The 16,827-nt window shown below is 35.4% G+C and overlaps 3 protein-coding genes across 3 annotated transcripts; 1 reads left to right on the top strand and 2 right to left on the bottom strand.

The window, feature by feature from the left end:
* On the bottom strand, nt 1-3,301 carry LOC107037558. Its single transcript, XM_015256178.1, has 4 exons — nt 3,296-3,301; nt 3,142-3,211; nt 1,421-2,037; nt 1-492 (listed from the first exon to the last, which is right to left on the bottom strand). Exons 1-4 carry the CDS (start codon nt 3,299-3,301, stop codon nt 1-3), a joined length of 1,185 nt encoding a protein of 394 aa, XP_015111664.1.
* Nucleotides 3,302-5,681: 2,380 nt separating this feature from the next.
* Nucleotides 5,682-10,210, bottom strand: LOC107037610 (mediator of RNA polymerase II transcription subunit 30). The gene is made up of 4 exons (XM_015256247.2): nt 9,954-10,210; nt 8,546-9,034; nt 6,797-7,053; nt 5,682-5,862 (listed from the first exon to the last, which is right to left on the bottom strand). Exons 1-4 carry the CDS (start codon nt 9,970-9,972, stop codon nt 5,764-5,766), a joined length of 864 nt encoding a protein of 287 aa, XP_015111733.1. The 5' UTR covers nt 9,973-10,210; the 3' UTR covers nt 5,682-5,763.
* On the top strand, nt 10,186-16,033 carry LOC107037609 (protein kintoun). Its single transcript, XM_015256246.2, has 3 exons — nt 10,186-10,797; nt 12,474-14,062; nt 14,943-16,033. The coding sequence occupies exons 1-3, from the start codon at nt 10,276-10,278 to the stop codon at nt 15,250-15,252; spliced, it is 2,421 nt and encodes an 806-aa protein (XP_015111732.1). The 5' UTR covers nt 10,186-10,275; the 3' UTR covers nt 15,253-16,033.
* Nucleotides 16,034-16,827: the final 794 nt, after the last annotated feature.

Below are 16,827 nucleotides of genomic sequence, written 5' to 3'. Positions count from 1 at the left end.
CTAGATTTTTTTCAGAGGCACGAAACCCCCCAAATCTTTACTCCCCCTTGAGGAAAATTTTCTACCCCTAGCAAAATGATCATAATAAGGATAGGAATCACTGATGCCATTCAATCCACCGACAGAGCCAGGGTAAGTCTCGTAATACTCAGGATGATGGTCCTGGTAGAATGGGGCAGGTTCGAAAACCGGAGGTGAAGCTGGATAAACTTCAGAATGGGGAGGATAAACAGGATAGACTGGTTGGATGGGGGGACCGTAGGTTCCCGACGTTATGTCAACTCCGGAGATGTTCTGTGATTGCCCTCCATAGTACCATCCATTATATGGTTGCCAAGTTGATGATGGGATTTGTGTGGTGATCATGTTGTTGGTATCCTCGGTGGTAAGGGTGGTTTCATCTTCGGTAATACTTTCAGTGGTGGGATTCACAGTAGTGAATGGAAGTCGAGGTGGTCTCGCTTGCTTCAGAAGAATTTGATTGCCACTTTCCTGATAATTTGTCGAGCAATATTTCATTAATTTTCGAATTTTATCAGATAATAGAAAAGTTTTTTTATAACCGACGACCAGAAAATCAGATCATTGATATTATATTATTTGAAAAATTGGATCAACATATTTTAAACCTTCATTAATGTGAGGGTCAAATTCTTGTAATATTACAGAAATTTAATATTGATGGCGATCCCTGTTTAAAACACTTGAATTAGTTGCTCTCGCAGAGTCAAATAATTTCTTGTGAAATAAAATGTGGCTTTCAGGGATTTGGGGTCGGTGATGCCAAGAATTTTAGAAATTGTCACTTCGTGTTCCCTAAACGCAGACCCGCACGGAAACATTTAAACGAAAAACCTATCAAATTCGTTAGAAAATTCTATTGAATTTCTATTGAACTGTTCTATTAGTTTTCGGACGATTCTATTAAAATGTCCAATAGAAAATATTCTGTAGAAAAACTCAATAAAATTCAATTTTTCTGTATAACTTATTCCACTGAGATATTTTCTATAGAATTTCCTCGGTTCAAATTTTCCAAGTTTTTTCGTTTGATTTTCTTGATGAGACGAAAATAACAATAGAATGAAAAAAACTTAGAAAATTTGAGTCGAGCAAATTCTATAGAAAATATATGAAAAGAATAAGTTATCCAGAAAAATCGAATTCTGTTGACTTTTTCTATTGAATGTTTTCGATTGAACATGTCAATAGAATCAGCCAAAAACTAATAGAAAGTTTAATAGAATTTCACTAAAACTTTTCAACGAATTCGATAGGTTCTTCTATTAAATTTTTTCGTGCGTGAAATTGCAGACAAAAGCTGTTAACAGTGTACACTGCTTCTCTTCGGAACCAAAGAAAGAATACTATAAAAAATCCCCAACAAAAACCACAAGGGAGCAAAACTTTAATCTCTTACAATTTGCTCAGCAATGGAGGCCTTGACGATGTCCTTCAGGGTAGTGCGATTAACCACTACATAATCATCCTTGTCTCTGTAAACGCTTACATCATTCGACTCCTCCTCCTCAACCTGATCCACCTCGTCCGAGGACTGAGCGACCTGCTCTTCATTTACGGTTTCCTTTCCCTTCAACTGCGCATTGAGCTTCTGAAGCGTTTCTTGCACAGACCTCAGTGTCTTATTCAAAAGGGCATTGGTGGACAGCGCGAGGATATAAGGATAATTCGGGTTGTAAATGTTGGACGGTGGAATGTTCGCGAGAGGAAAAAGTTCGGACGAACCGAAATTGAGATCCAAATCTGTTGGAGGAGCTTTTGTAGTTGTTATTAATTTTGAGATAAAGCTGTAGTTCCCCGCGGGGATGAAGCTGGGGTCGAGTGCTACTGTCCCAGCGATACTCCCCAGACCCAGGCCAGTCAGGAAGGACAGGGTCGGCAAAAATCGGGATTTTCTTGTCGAGTTGAGATGAGTTTCATTTTTCTGTAGAATCAGTGGTTTTGGGGTTGTTGGAGAGAGTGAAATCGCGGGTTCGTTCAGCAGTCGAGATCCGTTGGAATCTTTAGCTTCAACGTCTGTAAATGCATTGTATTCGGAAAAGTCGAAATTGAGAAATTAAAGGGAATGAGAGCGCATTTGGATTTATTTTGGTTTTTTTTAATGAGATTTCGATGGGAGAAATGTGAGGGGAGAAATAATACAAACTCATGTTTCAGAGCAAACGTGTGAAAAAGTTCAAGACAGAATTCTTTTGAAATTCTACTGGAAATACAATTGGGGGTTTTTCGTTGATTTGCATGAAGAATTCTGTAGCTCTTCCTTGCGATTCATATGAAATTATTCTCAGAAAACTTATGAGAGAAAAATACATATAAGATCGATGAATTTGGAATTTTCTGGCCGCATCTATTCTGCTGATATTCTTTGAGTGTAAAAAAGTCTAAAAATTAATGTTAAAAAATATTTTTTGAAATAAATATAAAAGTATAAAAATAGTATTTTTTAGTATAAGAAAGGCTTGGTTGCAACAACAATAAATTAATAAATTCTGTACTTTTTTCGCATTAGAAAATCTGTTCCTAAGGATCTTTATACGAAATATACCAACAGAATAGGATTTTGTACAGAAAAATCGAAATATATTGCATTTTTTCTACTCAATATTTTCGATAAAAACCGTTTGAATGATCTATCCCGTCTTCAATAGAAATTGGAAAAAAACTGCAAGAACTTATTACACGTTTGATTTTGAATAGAATTTTCTACGGAAAACTCTGGGGCTTTCTCATAGTTTTCCAAGTAGTTCAGAGAATCATGCTAAGTTTTAAGCATTATAATTTATTTTTTGGGGAAATAACAGGAGTCATTTTCATTGGGAATGCCCAAAATTTTACTAGCTAGAAAAAAAGTCTTCGGAAGTTTCTGCTGAAATAATTTCTTTCCATTTCAATTGGACAATTGGATGAAAAATTAATCGACCCATTCGATTTCATCACTTTGTCCATTATTATTCTATTCAGAAATCATGTTTTAAATTAAATAATTGATTCATTTTCAAAGGACAATTTCTCAAAAAAACTTTATGATTTTTTTTCTCCGGCAGACGATCCGAAATGGAAGATCGAATTAATCAATGAAGAATAAAGATGAAGAATGAGAATACAAAGACTTATAATTACCATTTCGATGACTATGAATGAGCGCAAAAACTAAAATTGTCACCACTAATTTCGACATCGTGACTCGTCGCTAGTGAATATGGAACTGAGGACATTTTTGAAGGTACGAATAATCTTCTCAGCATTTTATGCGGGCGTTTGTTATTATTCATACCCACATGCTTCTTTTTAGATGAAAGTGCGTTTTTTTGATAGAAGAATAGTTTCGCGGATATATGAGTGGGTCATTGGGTTGCCAGTATATCCGGGCGAAAGTGTGGAATTCGATTGAAATAGTCCATTCCGTGGACGAACATACCAGTTGCATTTTCTATTTTCCCGTCTGAGTTGCCACATTTTTTCCGCTGTTTACGACTTTGAGAAGTAAATGATTTCTATGGGAAGAAGCGCAAATGGATTTTTTCATTGCAGCCGTAAGGCAGCGTTTCACGGACTTTGCGGGTCAGTGAATTGCTGCTTACAGCCGTTATAACAAAAAAATTGGTCGTCATACGGCCTAAAAAATCTTTTCTAGCTCATATGATTGTAGCCCTCGCCTTCGGCTTGGACTACAAACCCCTATTCGCTAGAAATAGTATTTTTCATCACGCTGTGACGAAAAGACACGCTCCGCGTGCCTAAAAGTCCAATTTCCGCCACATTGTGATGAAAAATATTGTTCGTAACTCGTGAAAAAATGTTTTTTGCACTCCTTACGAAATATACTATTTCCGGCCTGTTGCGATGGGGTTTTTTACTCGTGTGGCGTTGGCTTCCGAGCCGTAGGCGAGGACTGGCCAACCACAGGAGTAAAAAAACCCCATCGCAACAGCCCAGGAACAATATTTTTCTGTAGTGATTTTCAAGTTTTCGAGTTTGGGAAGTATGTAATACCAATTTCCAGACGAGAAATCGTGAGAAGCAGTACAGAAAAGTAATTTTCGGCCTAATGACGAAATATACTATTCTAGAATTTTTAACGGAGTTGAGACTGTTGGTTCTAAGATTTCTATACAGTTATTTAAGCGCCAGCGTTGCCGAATCCACTCTACACTCCCCGGGCGCGTTTAGCGAGTTCCCAGCAACGTCGCGCAACAGGCAATTTCATTTGACACGGGAAAAAATTGTTCACCTGTTGGAAATAATTTTTTTTCTCCCAGAATTGAGGATACAATATTGAAAAAAAATACTAGAATTTTCCAGATACTTCAATTGACGAATTCAATTTTTCTCAAATTTTTCCGTTCAACCAGTCGATGGCAAGGTGAATAAAACGACGTGTTGCGGCAATTCCCTCGCATGGTGACCAGTCTAGGGTTAAGGATGTTTATCCAAAATCGCAAGTATTGAAAAAAATTAATTTTTTCTCAACTGAGAGATGAAGTTATTCCCTTTATCTTTATAAAAATATCAATCCACCAACCCACGTTCATTATCTAGACATGAAGGGGACAAAATGCACCAAACGCATGCGCTAACATGCGCTTATATGGGATAGAATCTTTCAAATATTTTCTCTTTTTACCCGGGTACCCCAAATTTTTCTTTGTCGATTCGATTCAGTATAGTTTTGCACATCACCTTCTATTTCTATTTCTATTTTTAGAGTCTTCTAGTAGGTGAATTATAAATTTCAACATAAATGCCATAAGAGCCCGTGTATAAAGAAAAATTTATTTCATTTCTGGCGGGACTATTGCGATTAATTTCTTTTTAACATCAAAGAAGTTCGTCTCATATGTTCTGCGATCAGCCAAAAAAGTTATAGAATTTTCCTTGAACATGAAGAAATAAGATTTGCTGAAAATGTCTAAACATCCTTAACCGAGAATAGTTGGCTTTTCAACAGGAAAAAATAAAACCATTCATTTCACATTTTATTACTTACCCGATAAATTCTCGCATTTAAAAACCCGGACATGATAGCGCCTCTGTGCGCGCGCAGCCGTGTCATGCGCAGGCGTCTGTGCATTTTTTCTCACTCTATTTTCGGTGAAGCACATGTGTGCCTCCAGTGCCTGACGTCAGACCACAATCAAAACAAAAATCGCTCGTCACAGCATTTTATTCGCTCCAAAAATGAGTGAGGAGATTGACGCAGGAGCCAGTGAATCTCAGGAGAATTCACAGTCTCAACCCCTAAAATTCGCAACTCCAGAGATGCAGAACGCGAGGGCATTCTTGAGGGAGAGATTTCTCCGATTTGTCACCGGAATCGTAGGCAAGAAAAACATCAATTTTTTTACCCTAATCAATTCATCAAAACACCATGCAGACTTTGTGTTTTTTTTGAGAATTAAAAATCAAATCCGTCACTTCATGAATTTTTCATAGTTAAACAATAATAATTCACTTTTTTCCTCCAGGTGAAAACGTGGATTTTAATCTCTACGAGAATTCAAAAGTCTCCGGAGAATTTCGTGGCTGTGACGTAGACTGCCTAGACATTTACGTGCGAAATCTGCAAACACCACTGGGAAAAATACCAGAGGCAATTATTCGTTCATCTGACGTCATTTCTTTCGAAGTGGAAAGCATTAAAAATACAGACTGACAATTTCGACAAATTCCATTTAATTAATCAGTACAAAATGATAAATTATTTTTCTAAGGATTTAGACTGTATTTACAGACAATTATTCACTAGGATCTTCGCATATTCAGCATTGTGTTTATTTCAGATATAATTCGTCTCAAGTTGTCGATTATATCCTTCAAGTGACGATTCTTAGCGATCACTTGCTGTAAATTTAAAAAATTGAAGGAATTAGTGAAATCATTGGACAAATTAACAAATTAAATTCAAACTTTTTTCAATTAACGTAGTATATTTAAAATATACGTGAGTCGTGGAGTGTAGCGAGGAGAAATAAAGTTGAAATGCTCGACAAAAAATACTCATTGATAATTTCTTACATGAATTCTAACTTTGAGGAGAGTAAGAAATTAATCCATCAAATTCTCTCGATTATTCTCTTAAACAATAGTTTCTCGTTTGACTAAGGCATTCTGTACGTTCGGGGTATCCAGAAACATTAATTATTTATCCCCAAAGTTGAATCACGGAATTTTTGAGACAGAGAATTTTTATTTTTTATTTTTATAGATTTTTTCTACATTTTAATCTTTTCTCTGACCTCGGAAAATTTGTTTTCTCATAAGATTGTATTATTTTGCTACTAGACTGCCAATTAAGCATGAGTTCAACCAGAATGTTCTTATTCAGTCAAACGTTCGGGGATCATATTTTCTCAAGTAAAAATCTTGCTGGAGGGTTAAGGAAAATTCGAGTTTCGTGGTAGGATCTAAAATAAAATGACTTAAATGGGGATATGATGGTTTCCATGCCTTCAAGAGTGTTTTAATTAGCGGAAAAAAATTATTTGAAGTAAACATAACAAAATAAAGAATAATTAAATTAAGAAATAGTTGAATGCAGTCAAAACCCCTAATTTCTGCAGGACTGGGCCATATTTTTTCCATTTATTAAATGCTTGTTTCGTAGTCTTTACTAAAAACGCTCTTTGAAAATATTCAGTTTATTTCCTACTTTTTTTTATTAGGGATTCCTGCGTGATGTAAAATGCAATGGAACTCGATGTAAAGATTATCAATGAAATCTCAATGTCTCAGTGAATAATTATTTTCTTAAAAAATGGAAAGTTAGTTATTTTACCTCCATAACCTCTTTACTGTCCATGTAATTCAGTCTGTAAGCCTCAGAGGTCTTCTTCTCCTCAGATTTCATATCCCACTCTTCCTTCAAGGGTATCAAACTCTCAATATGAGTGTACTCCATTCCCTGGAGCTGACAATTCTCGTTGCACTTCTCATAAATCAATTTCAACCTTCGGAATAACAGTCTGATCATTCTCAGTTGGTCTTGGATCTTAAGCTTCTTCTCTGTGGCAGCTGTGGACCCTTGGGATGTTGCTAAATAAATAAATGATTGCACATAATTTATTACTCTACTGGTCTCTATTTTTATCAAGAAATCTATTTTCTCCTTTGATGTAAAATTTTCGAAGTTTTTTCGTCATTCTGACATTCAAATAATTAAAGGAGCTCTACCCTTCAGCCGGGCTACGCTGTACTTTTGGATATTTTAATTTTTTTAATTTTTCAACTAAATTGCGTGGAAAAAATTTGACAAAATTCATACCCAGTCAGCATTATCTAAATTGAATTTCGCAAAATATTGATATTTTTTCAAACATTTCCCTCTTATAAATAAACAATAAAATTTGTTTGCAAAACGGTGGATTATTATTTATGAGGTGTCAAAATAATTCTCGATTTTTTCACATCTAATGAAAAAAAATTCAGATTTCAATCTGTAATTACAATGGAAATGTTGATTTTCACATAAGACACTGGGTTAAATCCTGATTTTTAAAGATTTCTTCTTTGAAAAACCAAAACGTTAATTAAATTGAGAAAAAAATTCGAATTCCAAATCTAGTCGAGTTTTCTGCAATTTTTTGCAGTTTTCAATAATCTTTGAATTTACCGTAAGGGTAGAGCTACTTTAAATCAGTAGCAAAAGTATTGAAACGGCAGAAATTTATTTTGCAAACGTTGCTGAATATCAAATTTCAAGACTAATGACCGAGAGATATTTGCTTTTTGTATTCTGTACTTCAAGTTCTGTTGGCTACAGTGAAGGTGATTAAACATTTTATCCCCAAATGTCTTCTCTTCTAGATAGTCTTACAAACATATTGTTTCCAAGTCCTTACATTAAACGAAGCATTCAAAGAAAAAATAATGCATTAAATGAAAAATTCAATGGCAAATCTGCACTGTTAAAAAAGACCTTGAATTTCATTTAAGGGGAAAAAGTCAATGAAATTCCAAGTTTCTCTCAAAAATTCAGAGGACTCTGGGATTCAAAATCATTTTCATTTTCCCGGAATAATTAAACTGAAATTTATAGTTTCTATGGATTTTTCCATGGAGTTTTTTCCTACCAATATCTATTTTTACAGAAATATTGACAGAGAATATGTGACAAAAAAAGATCAGTGGATTTCATTTTTTCTATTCAATTAATTCTGTTGGCATTTTTTCTCCAGAAGCTCATGGCCATCAATTTTATCTTTTTTCCTTTAAGGAAAGAACAGAAAAAATGCCTCAGGATTTCTCCAGAAAAAATAACACTAGAAGAGATTTATGAAAAATCGAAATTTAAATTTCGTTGCATCAAATATTTCCCACGAATATTTCTATAAAGCATAACGCGGCAAAAATTTAGTAGATTTTCAATAGAAACAGTAAAAGGTCAGAAGAATTTTCTGAACATTTTAATCCATTTTCTTTATAACTACAAATAGAAATTACTTATGTGAAGAGAAATCGAAAAAAATACTTGAATATTTAGATTATTATTAGTTCATAAATCTACTTCCCATAGAAAAAAACCTACCAATAGGTGCCTGAAGCACTTTCAGGGTCTGGAAGACTTCCATAGCTCTACTGGCGATATCGATAACAGTGTCCTGTCCATATTTGCATAAACTGACGGTATTGATCTCCTTGCTCGCCTGTTGTTGTGGCTGCTGAGGTCCAGGCTGTGCTTGTGGTGCCTGTCCTGGCTGCTGCTGTCCACTCTGCTGCTGGGCGTTTGGCGCCACTGGGGTCTGTGGAGTCTGCAGCTGACTGACGCCAGGATTCGCCTGGCCTATCTGATTCGCAGCCTGTTGCTGCTGCTGCAACTGCATTTGCTGTTGCTGCTGTTGTTGCTGCTGCAGTTGTAACTGTTGCGCCTGCTGTGCCTGCATCTGCTGCAATTGTTGCTGCATCGTTACTGACTGTTGGGCAGCGAGTTGCTGCTGTTGTTGGGCCATCACTTGCTGGGCATTCCACATGTTCATTTGATTTCCACTTACTCCAAACTGCTGGGGATTCACCATTCCTGTAAAATTGTTCCAATTTTCGAATAAAAATGCACTTATCCTAGTTTACTAATTCATCACAGAATTCAGAGTTTTGGTCCAAAGTTCTTGCGACAAACTACTTTTCCTCTCACGTCAGGTCGTTCTATGATGTATAATATATATAATTTAGTATAATTTTTTTTCGCTCTATCGTTTTTCCTCCATTTTTTGCTTCCGAATGAAATCGTTCATATCTAAGTTTCGGATCAATCAGGGAAATTCAGGTCAATATATTCGTAAATTTTCAATTCAATTTTAAATTTGTAGTTCAGTAAATGCGATATCGTTTTTCTTTAAATTTTTGTCAGCTCATCTGACAGGAACGTCCAGAGATCTAGAAATAATTGTTCATGTAATCTGAAATTGCAATGATTTCCAATTATTTTCTAGTAATGCAAAATGAATTTACAAGCCATCTCTAGATTATTTCGCGAATACGTTCAGAAGGCTTCAAACAGATCCATCAGATCTTTCTCGGTGGATCTCCTGACCTTACCCTCCATAATATTTAACCTATTGGAGAAATGATGGACATAAAATTATTGTCTGTCAAATTGAAAGGTTCGAAATTCCATTCGTGATTCACGTTTCATGTAGAATTTCACTGTAAATTTATATCAATTGGGTCATCCAAAAGAATTGATTCACTAATAACCAAAGCATTAAAGTTCTCTGGAAAAAATTATAACAATATTTTTCATCAACAGACAGAAAGTCCTGCAAATACTCCTCTTATTCTTCAAATTCATATCAATTCAAATTTATATCAATCTGCTCATCCAAAAGAATCAATTCAATAATACCAGAAACGTTAAAATTCTCTGGAAAATATTATTACAGTTTTTTCCTCAACAAACAGAATGTTATGCAAATACTCCTATTATTCTCTTGACTTACCTGTATGTTGTGGATTCATCTTATCACTCGAAAAAAACTGTTGAAAAATCACCGAATACGAACACCAAATAAACTCACCACCAGAACTAACTTCTACCCTAAAAATGGATTATTTATCGGAGCAAGACTGAGTAAAACTCTACGTCATTTCGGAGCAACTTTGAGGTTAACAATTCACGTTCGTCAACAAAAAGAATCAGTCGCCATCTGTCGGAGTTGATCCCTCCAATCTCGAATCGTCACGTAAAAAAAAAACATCTCCCCAACAACGACTGAATACCAGCCATTCCAATTTTATTTGTAAACAGTTACTCCGAGTAAAATGGACGCGTGTGATCGGCTAAAAAATTGGGAGGATTTGGACGTGACGAGAGAGGAAATTGAGGATTTAACAAAGTGCTTGAAACAGGATGATTTTCGTAAATTATTGATTGAGTATGCTGAGGAGGTGACGAATCCGGAGAATCGTAAAATATATGAGAAAGAAATTGGTGAATTGGAGAGGGAACGTGGCATTGATGTTAAATTTATTAATCCAGAGCCGGGTTACGTCATAAAAACTAGTGTCAATGGTGATAAAAAATGCTTTATCAATGTATCGAAGAGTGATATTGTTGGTAAACCAACTAGTCAACCGTCGTATGAGGATGGAAATCGTGGACTTCAGTGGTCCATTCCGTTTACACTTGCACCGCCTCGTGACGATGTTGATAAGAAGAAAAATTATTGCACTGTGTTTGATGTGGTCTTTCATCCTGATACCTTGTATTTGGCAACGAAAAACTCAAGGTTCAGGGAGGTTGTCAATGATACAGCTATGGATGGGGTCGAGAAGAATTTCAAGGTGAGATTTATTAATTGTTGGGAAATTGGGGCTTTGGGTTTTGGCACCGGTTGGGCCCGGCTTTACCGACGCCTTATGCGGTTGCTAGAAATTTCTGTGGAACGTGGGGCTCGATTATTGTGCATAGGGGAATGCTCATAATATTTTTACTCTATTCACATTTTTTTCTGTACGACCGATTTTTTATTTTATGGTATTAGTTTTTTATCGCTTCATATATTTATCGTTTTATATAAATTCCATTTCTGTTTTTTTTATATGGTGAATCGTGAAAATATTTGGAGTGTTTCTACGTAGATTTTTCTCCAATTGGAATTTTTTCTTTCCATAAAGTTAGGATTAAGAGAAAATTGATGGGATTTATTTTACAACAATAAACGTAGTCATTGGGGATTTTTTCAAACAAAATATTTTTCATAGTTTGTAATTACCCTCTATTTTTTGGTGATATTAATTTTGTCATCTATTTATCTTTTTCTGTGTAACCCGTTTATTCAATGGTATTAATTTTTTTATCGCTCTATATATTTTTTGTTTTATAATCGTTATATATAAAATTTTTATTTTTCATATGATAAATTGCGAAAATATTTGGAGTGTTTCCCCATAGATTTTTTCTGTAATTCGAGTTTTTTCTATTCCCGAAGTTAGCATTAAGAGAAAAGTGATGGGATTTATTTTACAAAAACAAAAACAGTCATTGGGAATTTTTTGAAGTATTTATTCGTTGATTAAAAATTCATAAATTTTGTAGTCGCAATTTTTGATGACTTTTTTTAAATTCAATCGTGAAGAATATTGTAAGTTGTTTTTAGCCCGAGATATTTCACGAAAACCCAGTAACTCATACTAAAGCTAAACGAGTTAATTTCTCCTTTTAAGAAATAATTTCCAAGATTTCCCCAAAAATATATTTTTACACTATAATATACGAACAAGTACAAACAAAATATTTTTTATAGTTTTTAATTACTCTCTATTTTTTTTCGTGATATTACTTTTGTCGTTTCTTTATCATTCGTCTCCAAAAAATCCAGATCTTTATTTTCTAATGCTAAATACTGAGAATATTTGGGGAATTTTTTAATAGATTTTTCGAAAACTACTTTTTTTTTGATAAAGTTGGAATTGAGGAACAATTTGTTAATTTTTCCCCTAATAAAAAAACCTGAAATTGTCACATCCCTGTAATTATGGTTCTTTTCTTCATGAAGCTATACAATTCGACTGTTTATTTATAGATTGAGAACTCATAAATTTTTCAGTAGTAATATTTCGCTAAAACTCAGTAACTTATACTAAGAAACAACGAGTCAATTTCTCTTGATGTTTATACTTCACTCAGTATCTCATACTCAGAAAAAAGTCGAAAGTTTCCTGCAGATATTTTCTGCAGTTATGACAATCCTAAAAGTACAACAGAAACAATTTAATACGAAACATCTTCATTATTATTATCAATCGACTTATTTCCTGCTTCAAATAAATAACCAAATAGATGAATAAATAAATCACACAATAAGTGCTAAAATGCATTCGCCAATTAACCAAAAGTTCCCATTCCCAAAGTCGATTTAACCAGGTTTTTGTGCCGAAGTTTTTTAGACGTGCCCCCAAAAATGTAAATATTATAATTTTTACCGATTTATCAATCTCCTATCCCCATCTGTTTTCAGGTGAAGCTAGACAGAAACAATCTCAAATACCCGAAGATGAACTTCAAAGGCATCACGCAGTCCACAGTAATTCGAAAAAAGTTGGACAAGCCCCCCTCCAGTGACCCCCCGCAAGCTCCCCTGGACATCGAGCCGGAGATCTACCAAAAGCTCATGTCAAGTTACGACGAGAGTCGGGAGAAATACGCAAAAAAATTCGAGGACAAGCCCTCGCGTCCCTCCCCTCCCACAACCTACCTGCACCCCTCTAACCCCCCCCAAGAAGACTGCCAGCCCACCCCCTTCACCACCCCAAAATTCCTGATAAAGCACCAAACAGATCTCGACATTCAGGACTTCCAGACGTCTAAAAATTCAAAACTCAACTCGACAATTCCCAAAAACCTCGTAATAATAATCGATCTCCCCCTCCTGCGGTCCTCCAGCGACGCAACCCTAGACGTTCAAGAGCGTTTGCTAACAGTAACAAGTGAGAAGCCAGCGAAATACCGGCTAGAGCTTCCCCTGTCGTACCGCGTTGACCCAGATCACGGAAACGCGAAGTTCGACCCCAAAAAGCGAAAATTAACAGTTACACTTCCAGTGATTCGAGAGCTCAAGATCATCGACCCCATCGACGACAGTGGAGTCGAGAGTGACCATGGCAGCCCTCCCCTGGAGTCCAGCGTCGATAAAGCCGAGAGTTCGGACGAGTCGAGTGAAAACACCACAGAGTTGATAACCGAAATCAGAGAGATTAGCGAACCCTGCGAGACTAATGGAGAGACTGAAGACTCAGTTGTCACTGGGGATTCGATCCTCAGTTCAAATATCAGATATTCACTGCCTCAATTCACCTGTAATATTTACGATAATACGTTAGCCGTTACTGTTCACGTTAAGAACGTCGATGCTAATTCGATAAAGCACAAGTTTTTGGCAAATCAGTCGGGAATTCATCTCGCCTTCTCGTCGGTTGGGGCCGGATTTTTCCCGATGTATTACGCACTCTGTCTCAAAATTCGAGATCATGCTTTCGGGGATGAGACTGTGGGGGTGGAGCCCTGGGACAATAACGTGGTTTTCACTGTTGGATTGAGGAATGTTGATGGCGTGGAGAGTTATCGTGTGGGAATTGATGAGGAGTTTATGGAGCGGAAGGATCTGCCTCATGTTGTTAATTTAGATAAAAAATTTGAATCTCTCGAGGGCGACGATATGAATATCAATGGACACAGGAAGATTGAAGTTATTCCGGAGAGGGATGAGGTTGTTGTGAATGTTAAAGCTCAGCATGGGGATTCTGATGATGAGGAGAATTTTGAGGGTGAGGAGGAAAAATTTAATCTGCAGAAATATCGATCTGTTTCGGAGAGCAGTGGCGATGAGGTTTGTGGGAGCAGTGGCAGCAGGTGCAGGGGCATCTTGAAGTACAGGAGGAGCAATTTTTCAAGATCTGTGTCGGAGTCGAGCATTGATGATACAGCTGGGCTTGCTTCGTCAATTGATTTTAATTATGACTCGGTGCAGGAGGTGAATTCGGAGTCGGATTGCTGCAGTCTGAAGAAGACTGTACGGTTCAATGATGTTGTGTCTCGTCAATTATATAGGTAAGTGGTTTTTTTAGGGTAATTGTGGGATGAAGGAATCATTTTTCTTTAGTATAATAATTTTATACTTAATTTTGTAAATGTGCGGAAACTGATGGTTTATACAGAGAAATTGTGAAAGTAATAATTGGTGGAGTAATTTTGTTTTTTCGTGAAGAATCAGCGAAGCGGTAAATCGATTTAGGGATATCGAAGTACTTTCGAAGTCGATCCTCAGAGCTTTCATTTGAGCCCCACTTGATCCTATATTTCCGGATATTTTAGAATGATTTTATTATTTAAATGTTGCAGGTCTGAATTTGAATTTCGATATTTAACCGTTAGAAAATATTTTTTAAGTCGGAAAACAAATTAGAAAGTTCATTTTTGAAGGGAGATTGATGAAATAATTTGAAAATTGCAATTTTTTAAATTTAAAACCATTTTTTGTAAATAATTGATGAACATCAATTTTTCATCATAAAAATCGCTTCTTTGAAATCTTAACAAATGTATTCATATTCAGAATTTTACCAGAAATCGATTTCATGCTTAAAAAAATAAAGTTTTCGAAAGTTTAAACAATTACAATTATTTATTTATGAACAACGAATGTTAAAAAAAAAATTCTGGACAAAATGTAATTTAAATGACGCTCAATATTCATGATTTTTTCTCAAATTTTTTTCTCGCAATTTAATTAACAAATTTGATGATTGAAAAAGGTTGAATCTATAACGTGGGCTGTACCAAACTGTAAAACATACTTGGATATCATTGAACCGTTTTACCGCTTCGCTACTGGAATAACCTTTGGATTCATTTCACTCGATCTCCAACTACCACTTTAACCGAACAATCAAGAAGTATCATAAAACTGAAAAAAAATCTCTGTTTGCAGGTCCAATTCAAGTATTTTAGGCCGAAGAAAAAAAAACCAACGTAAACTTCGCAAGAAGAAACAGGCATTCGAGCGTAGAATGAGTGAAAGTGAAAACTCGGAGACTGAGGATCGTGATAAATACAAAATAGAGACTAAAGAGGATAATGACCGTAACAAAAATAATGAAAATGTCAAACCGATACTTAATCGCGATAAGCTATCAGTTGCACTGATTCCAAATAATGAGGGTAAAAAATCAAACGATAATGTTAACACATCACCAAGAGCTGAGTTCAAAAATGATTTGATTTTTGATCTTGATATGTAGATTGTAAATCTACACAATAATCACCTGATTTACGATACACAATAATCACCTGATTTACGATACACAATAATCACCTGATTTACGATACACAATAATCACCTGATTTTTTAGTGATTATCACAGACTTATAAGAATGTTCAATCGATTTAGCACGAAACATTCCGAGATAATCAACGAATTGTTCTCTCCTCATTTATTTTCATCGGTATAAACGAGACATTCGTAGGCTGTTTTGTGAGAATTTTACTTGGTGTGGAGTGGAATAAAATTAGGGTAGGAAATGAATTTATTAGAAATTTATCTAGGATACAAACATGTCTTCGATAAAAATTTGTATATTGCATAATTTTCATACAGCGTGATAGTAGATTAAAGGATACCACCTATTCAATTGTGAATTTTAAAGAGAATGTGATACGTTTGGAATTAGTCCCGAAGAATCATGGAATTATCAAGATTTTTTATTACGTAATAACGCTGGTGCGTCGTTCATTGAGTCCAATCAAATCGTATTTAATTTGCTATGTGGGAATATGGAGTAAGCTGAATGGCATGAATTTAGCATGAGGAATATTTTTCGTTCCAATAGGGATTATGATTATTCGAACAATGTCAAATGACATTGTTTGTTCGTCTTTTTTGATCGCATGAATTGTTACAAATTCATCTTATTCCATTGCACCAGTCTTTCATCCATGAGCACGATTTTTTTTAAAACAAATGAGACATGTTTGTTTGTATTAATGAAAAAGTGTATTTACGAAGAAATAAAGTCGAAAGTTACAAATTGTGATTTTTCTATTGCACTTCTACTACAAAATGGAATTAAAAATTCATCAGAGGAAGAAAATTCAAAGTTATTCACTAACAAGGGAAATGTTCCAAGTGTCCCTCATCGATTTCGATTAACTTAAAATAAGTTATTCCCCATCAAAATTTACACGGAGGAAAAAAGTGGAGAAAAATTACCGAAAAAGTTGAGTAATCGTGGAGCAAATTCAATTTTTATTACTTTTTCACCCTATGTAGGGGTAAAACTGCGAGACGAATAGTGAATTTTTCTCGGCTGGACCAGGAAAATTAACTGAACGTGAGGGTAATTTGTACCGAAACAATAAAATTTACCCTGCATTCCATAAAAAATGATCCCATTGCACGTGAAGGATTGCTCAATATTGCGTATAATTTTTCTGCAACGGAGAATGATTTTTTACCGAACGCGTTTGGTAAGATTTAAGTTTCATTCGTCCCCATGACCTTCAGATAAGTGAAAAAAAATACCCTACCAGTGTGAGAAATTTTACTGTACAGGAGGATAATTTTTGCATCCACAGATGCATTTATTTTACTAAACGAATCATCAATCGCTGCTATCTTTTCGCGATTATCTCATAGTTTCCGAGATAATCGCGAAAAACCAAATGGCCAAAAAAAATTAATTTAATTTATCTTGTACAGGGTGTAGGAAGAGGAAAAAGGCAATTCTGAGCCGTCCAACTGCCTATAGGGAACCCAGGGAATAGGCTTTAAGGCTCTATCTCTCATAGTTTCCGAGATAATCGCGAAAAACGAAAT

This window comes from Diachasma alloeum, unplaced genomic scaffold (assembly GCF_001412515.2).
Source record: "Diachasma alloeum isolate Michigan unplaced genomic scaffold, Dall2.0 Dall_scaffold_00256, whole genome shotgun sequence".
NCBI classification, from domain to species: domain Eukaryota; kingdom Metazoa; phylum Arthropoda; class Insecta; order Hymenoptera; family Braconidae; genus Diachasma; species Diachasma alloeum.
This window is presented reverse-complemented; position numbering and strand designations above follow the sequence as displayed.

What these genes read in the sequence shown, in the direction of transcription:
- LOC107037558 (XM_015256178.1), bottom strand. An exon ending in CATTCATAGTCATCGAAATG is followed by an intron (nt 2,038 to 3,141) that starts GTAATTATAAGT and finishes ATGCATTTACAG; the next exon opens with ACGTTGAAGCTAAAGATTCC. An exon ending in CCTCCATTGCTGAGCAAATT is followed by an intron (nt 493 to 1,420) that starts GTAAGAGATTAA and finishes ACAAATTATCAG; the next exon opens with GAAAGTGGCAATCAAATTCT.
- LOC107037610 (XM_015256247.2), bottom strand. An exon ending in AGTGCTTCAGGCACCTATTG is followed by an intron (nt 7,054 to 8,545) that starts GTAGGTTTTTTT and finishes TTATTTATTTAG; the next exon opens with CAACATCCCAAGGGTCCACA. An exon ending in ACAGTAAAGAGGTTATGGAG is followed by an intron (nt 5,863 to 6,796) that starts GTAAAATAACTA and finishes TTAAATTTACAG; the next exon opens with CAAGTGATCGCTAAGAATCG.
- LOC107037609 (XM_015256246.2), top strand. Translation starts at nt 10,276, where the DNA reads ATGGACGCGTGTGATCGGCTAAAAAATTGGGAGGATTTGGACGTGACG. An exon ending in GGGTCGAGAAGAATTTCAAG is followed by an intron (nt 10,798 to 12,473) that starts GTGAGATTTATT and finishes ATCTGTTTTCAG; the next exon opens with GTGAAGCTAGACAGAAACAA. An exon ending in GTGTCTCGTCAATTATATAG is followed by an intron (nt 14,063 to 14,942) that starts GTAAGTGGTTTT and finishes CTCTGTTTGCAG; the next exon opens with GTCCAATTCAAGTATTTTAG.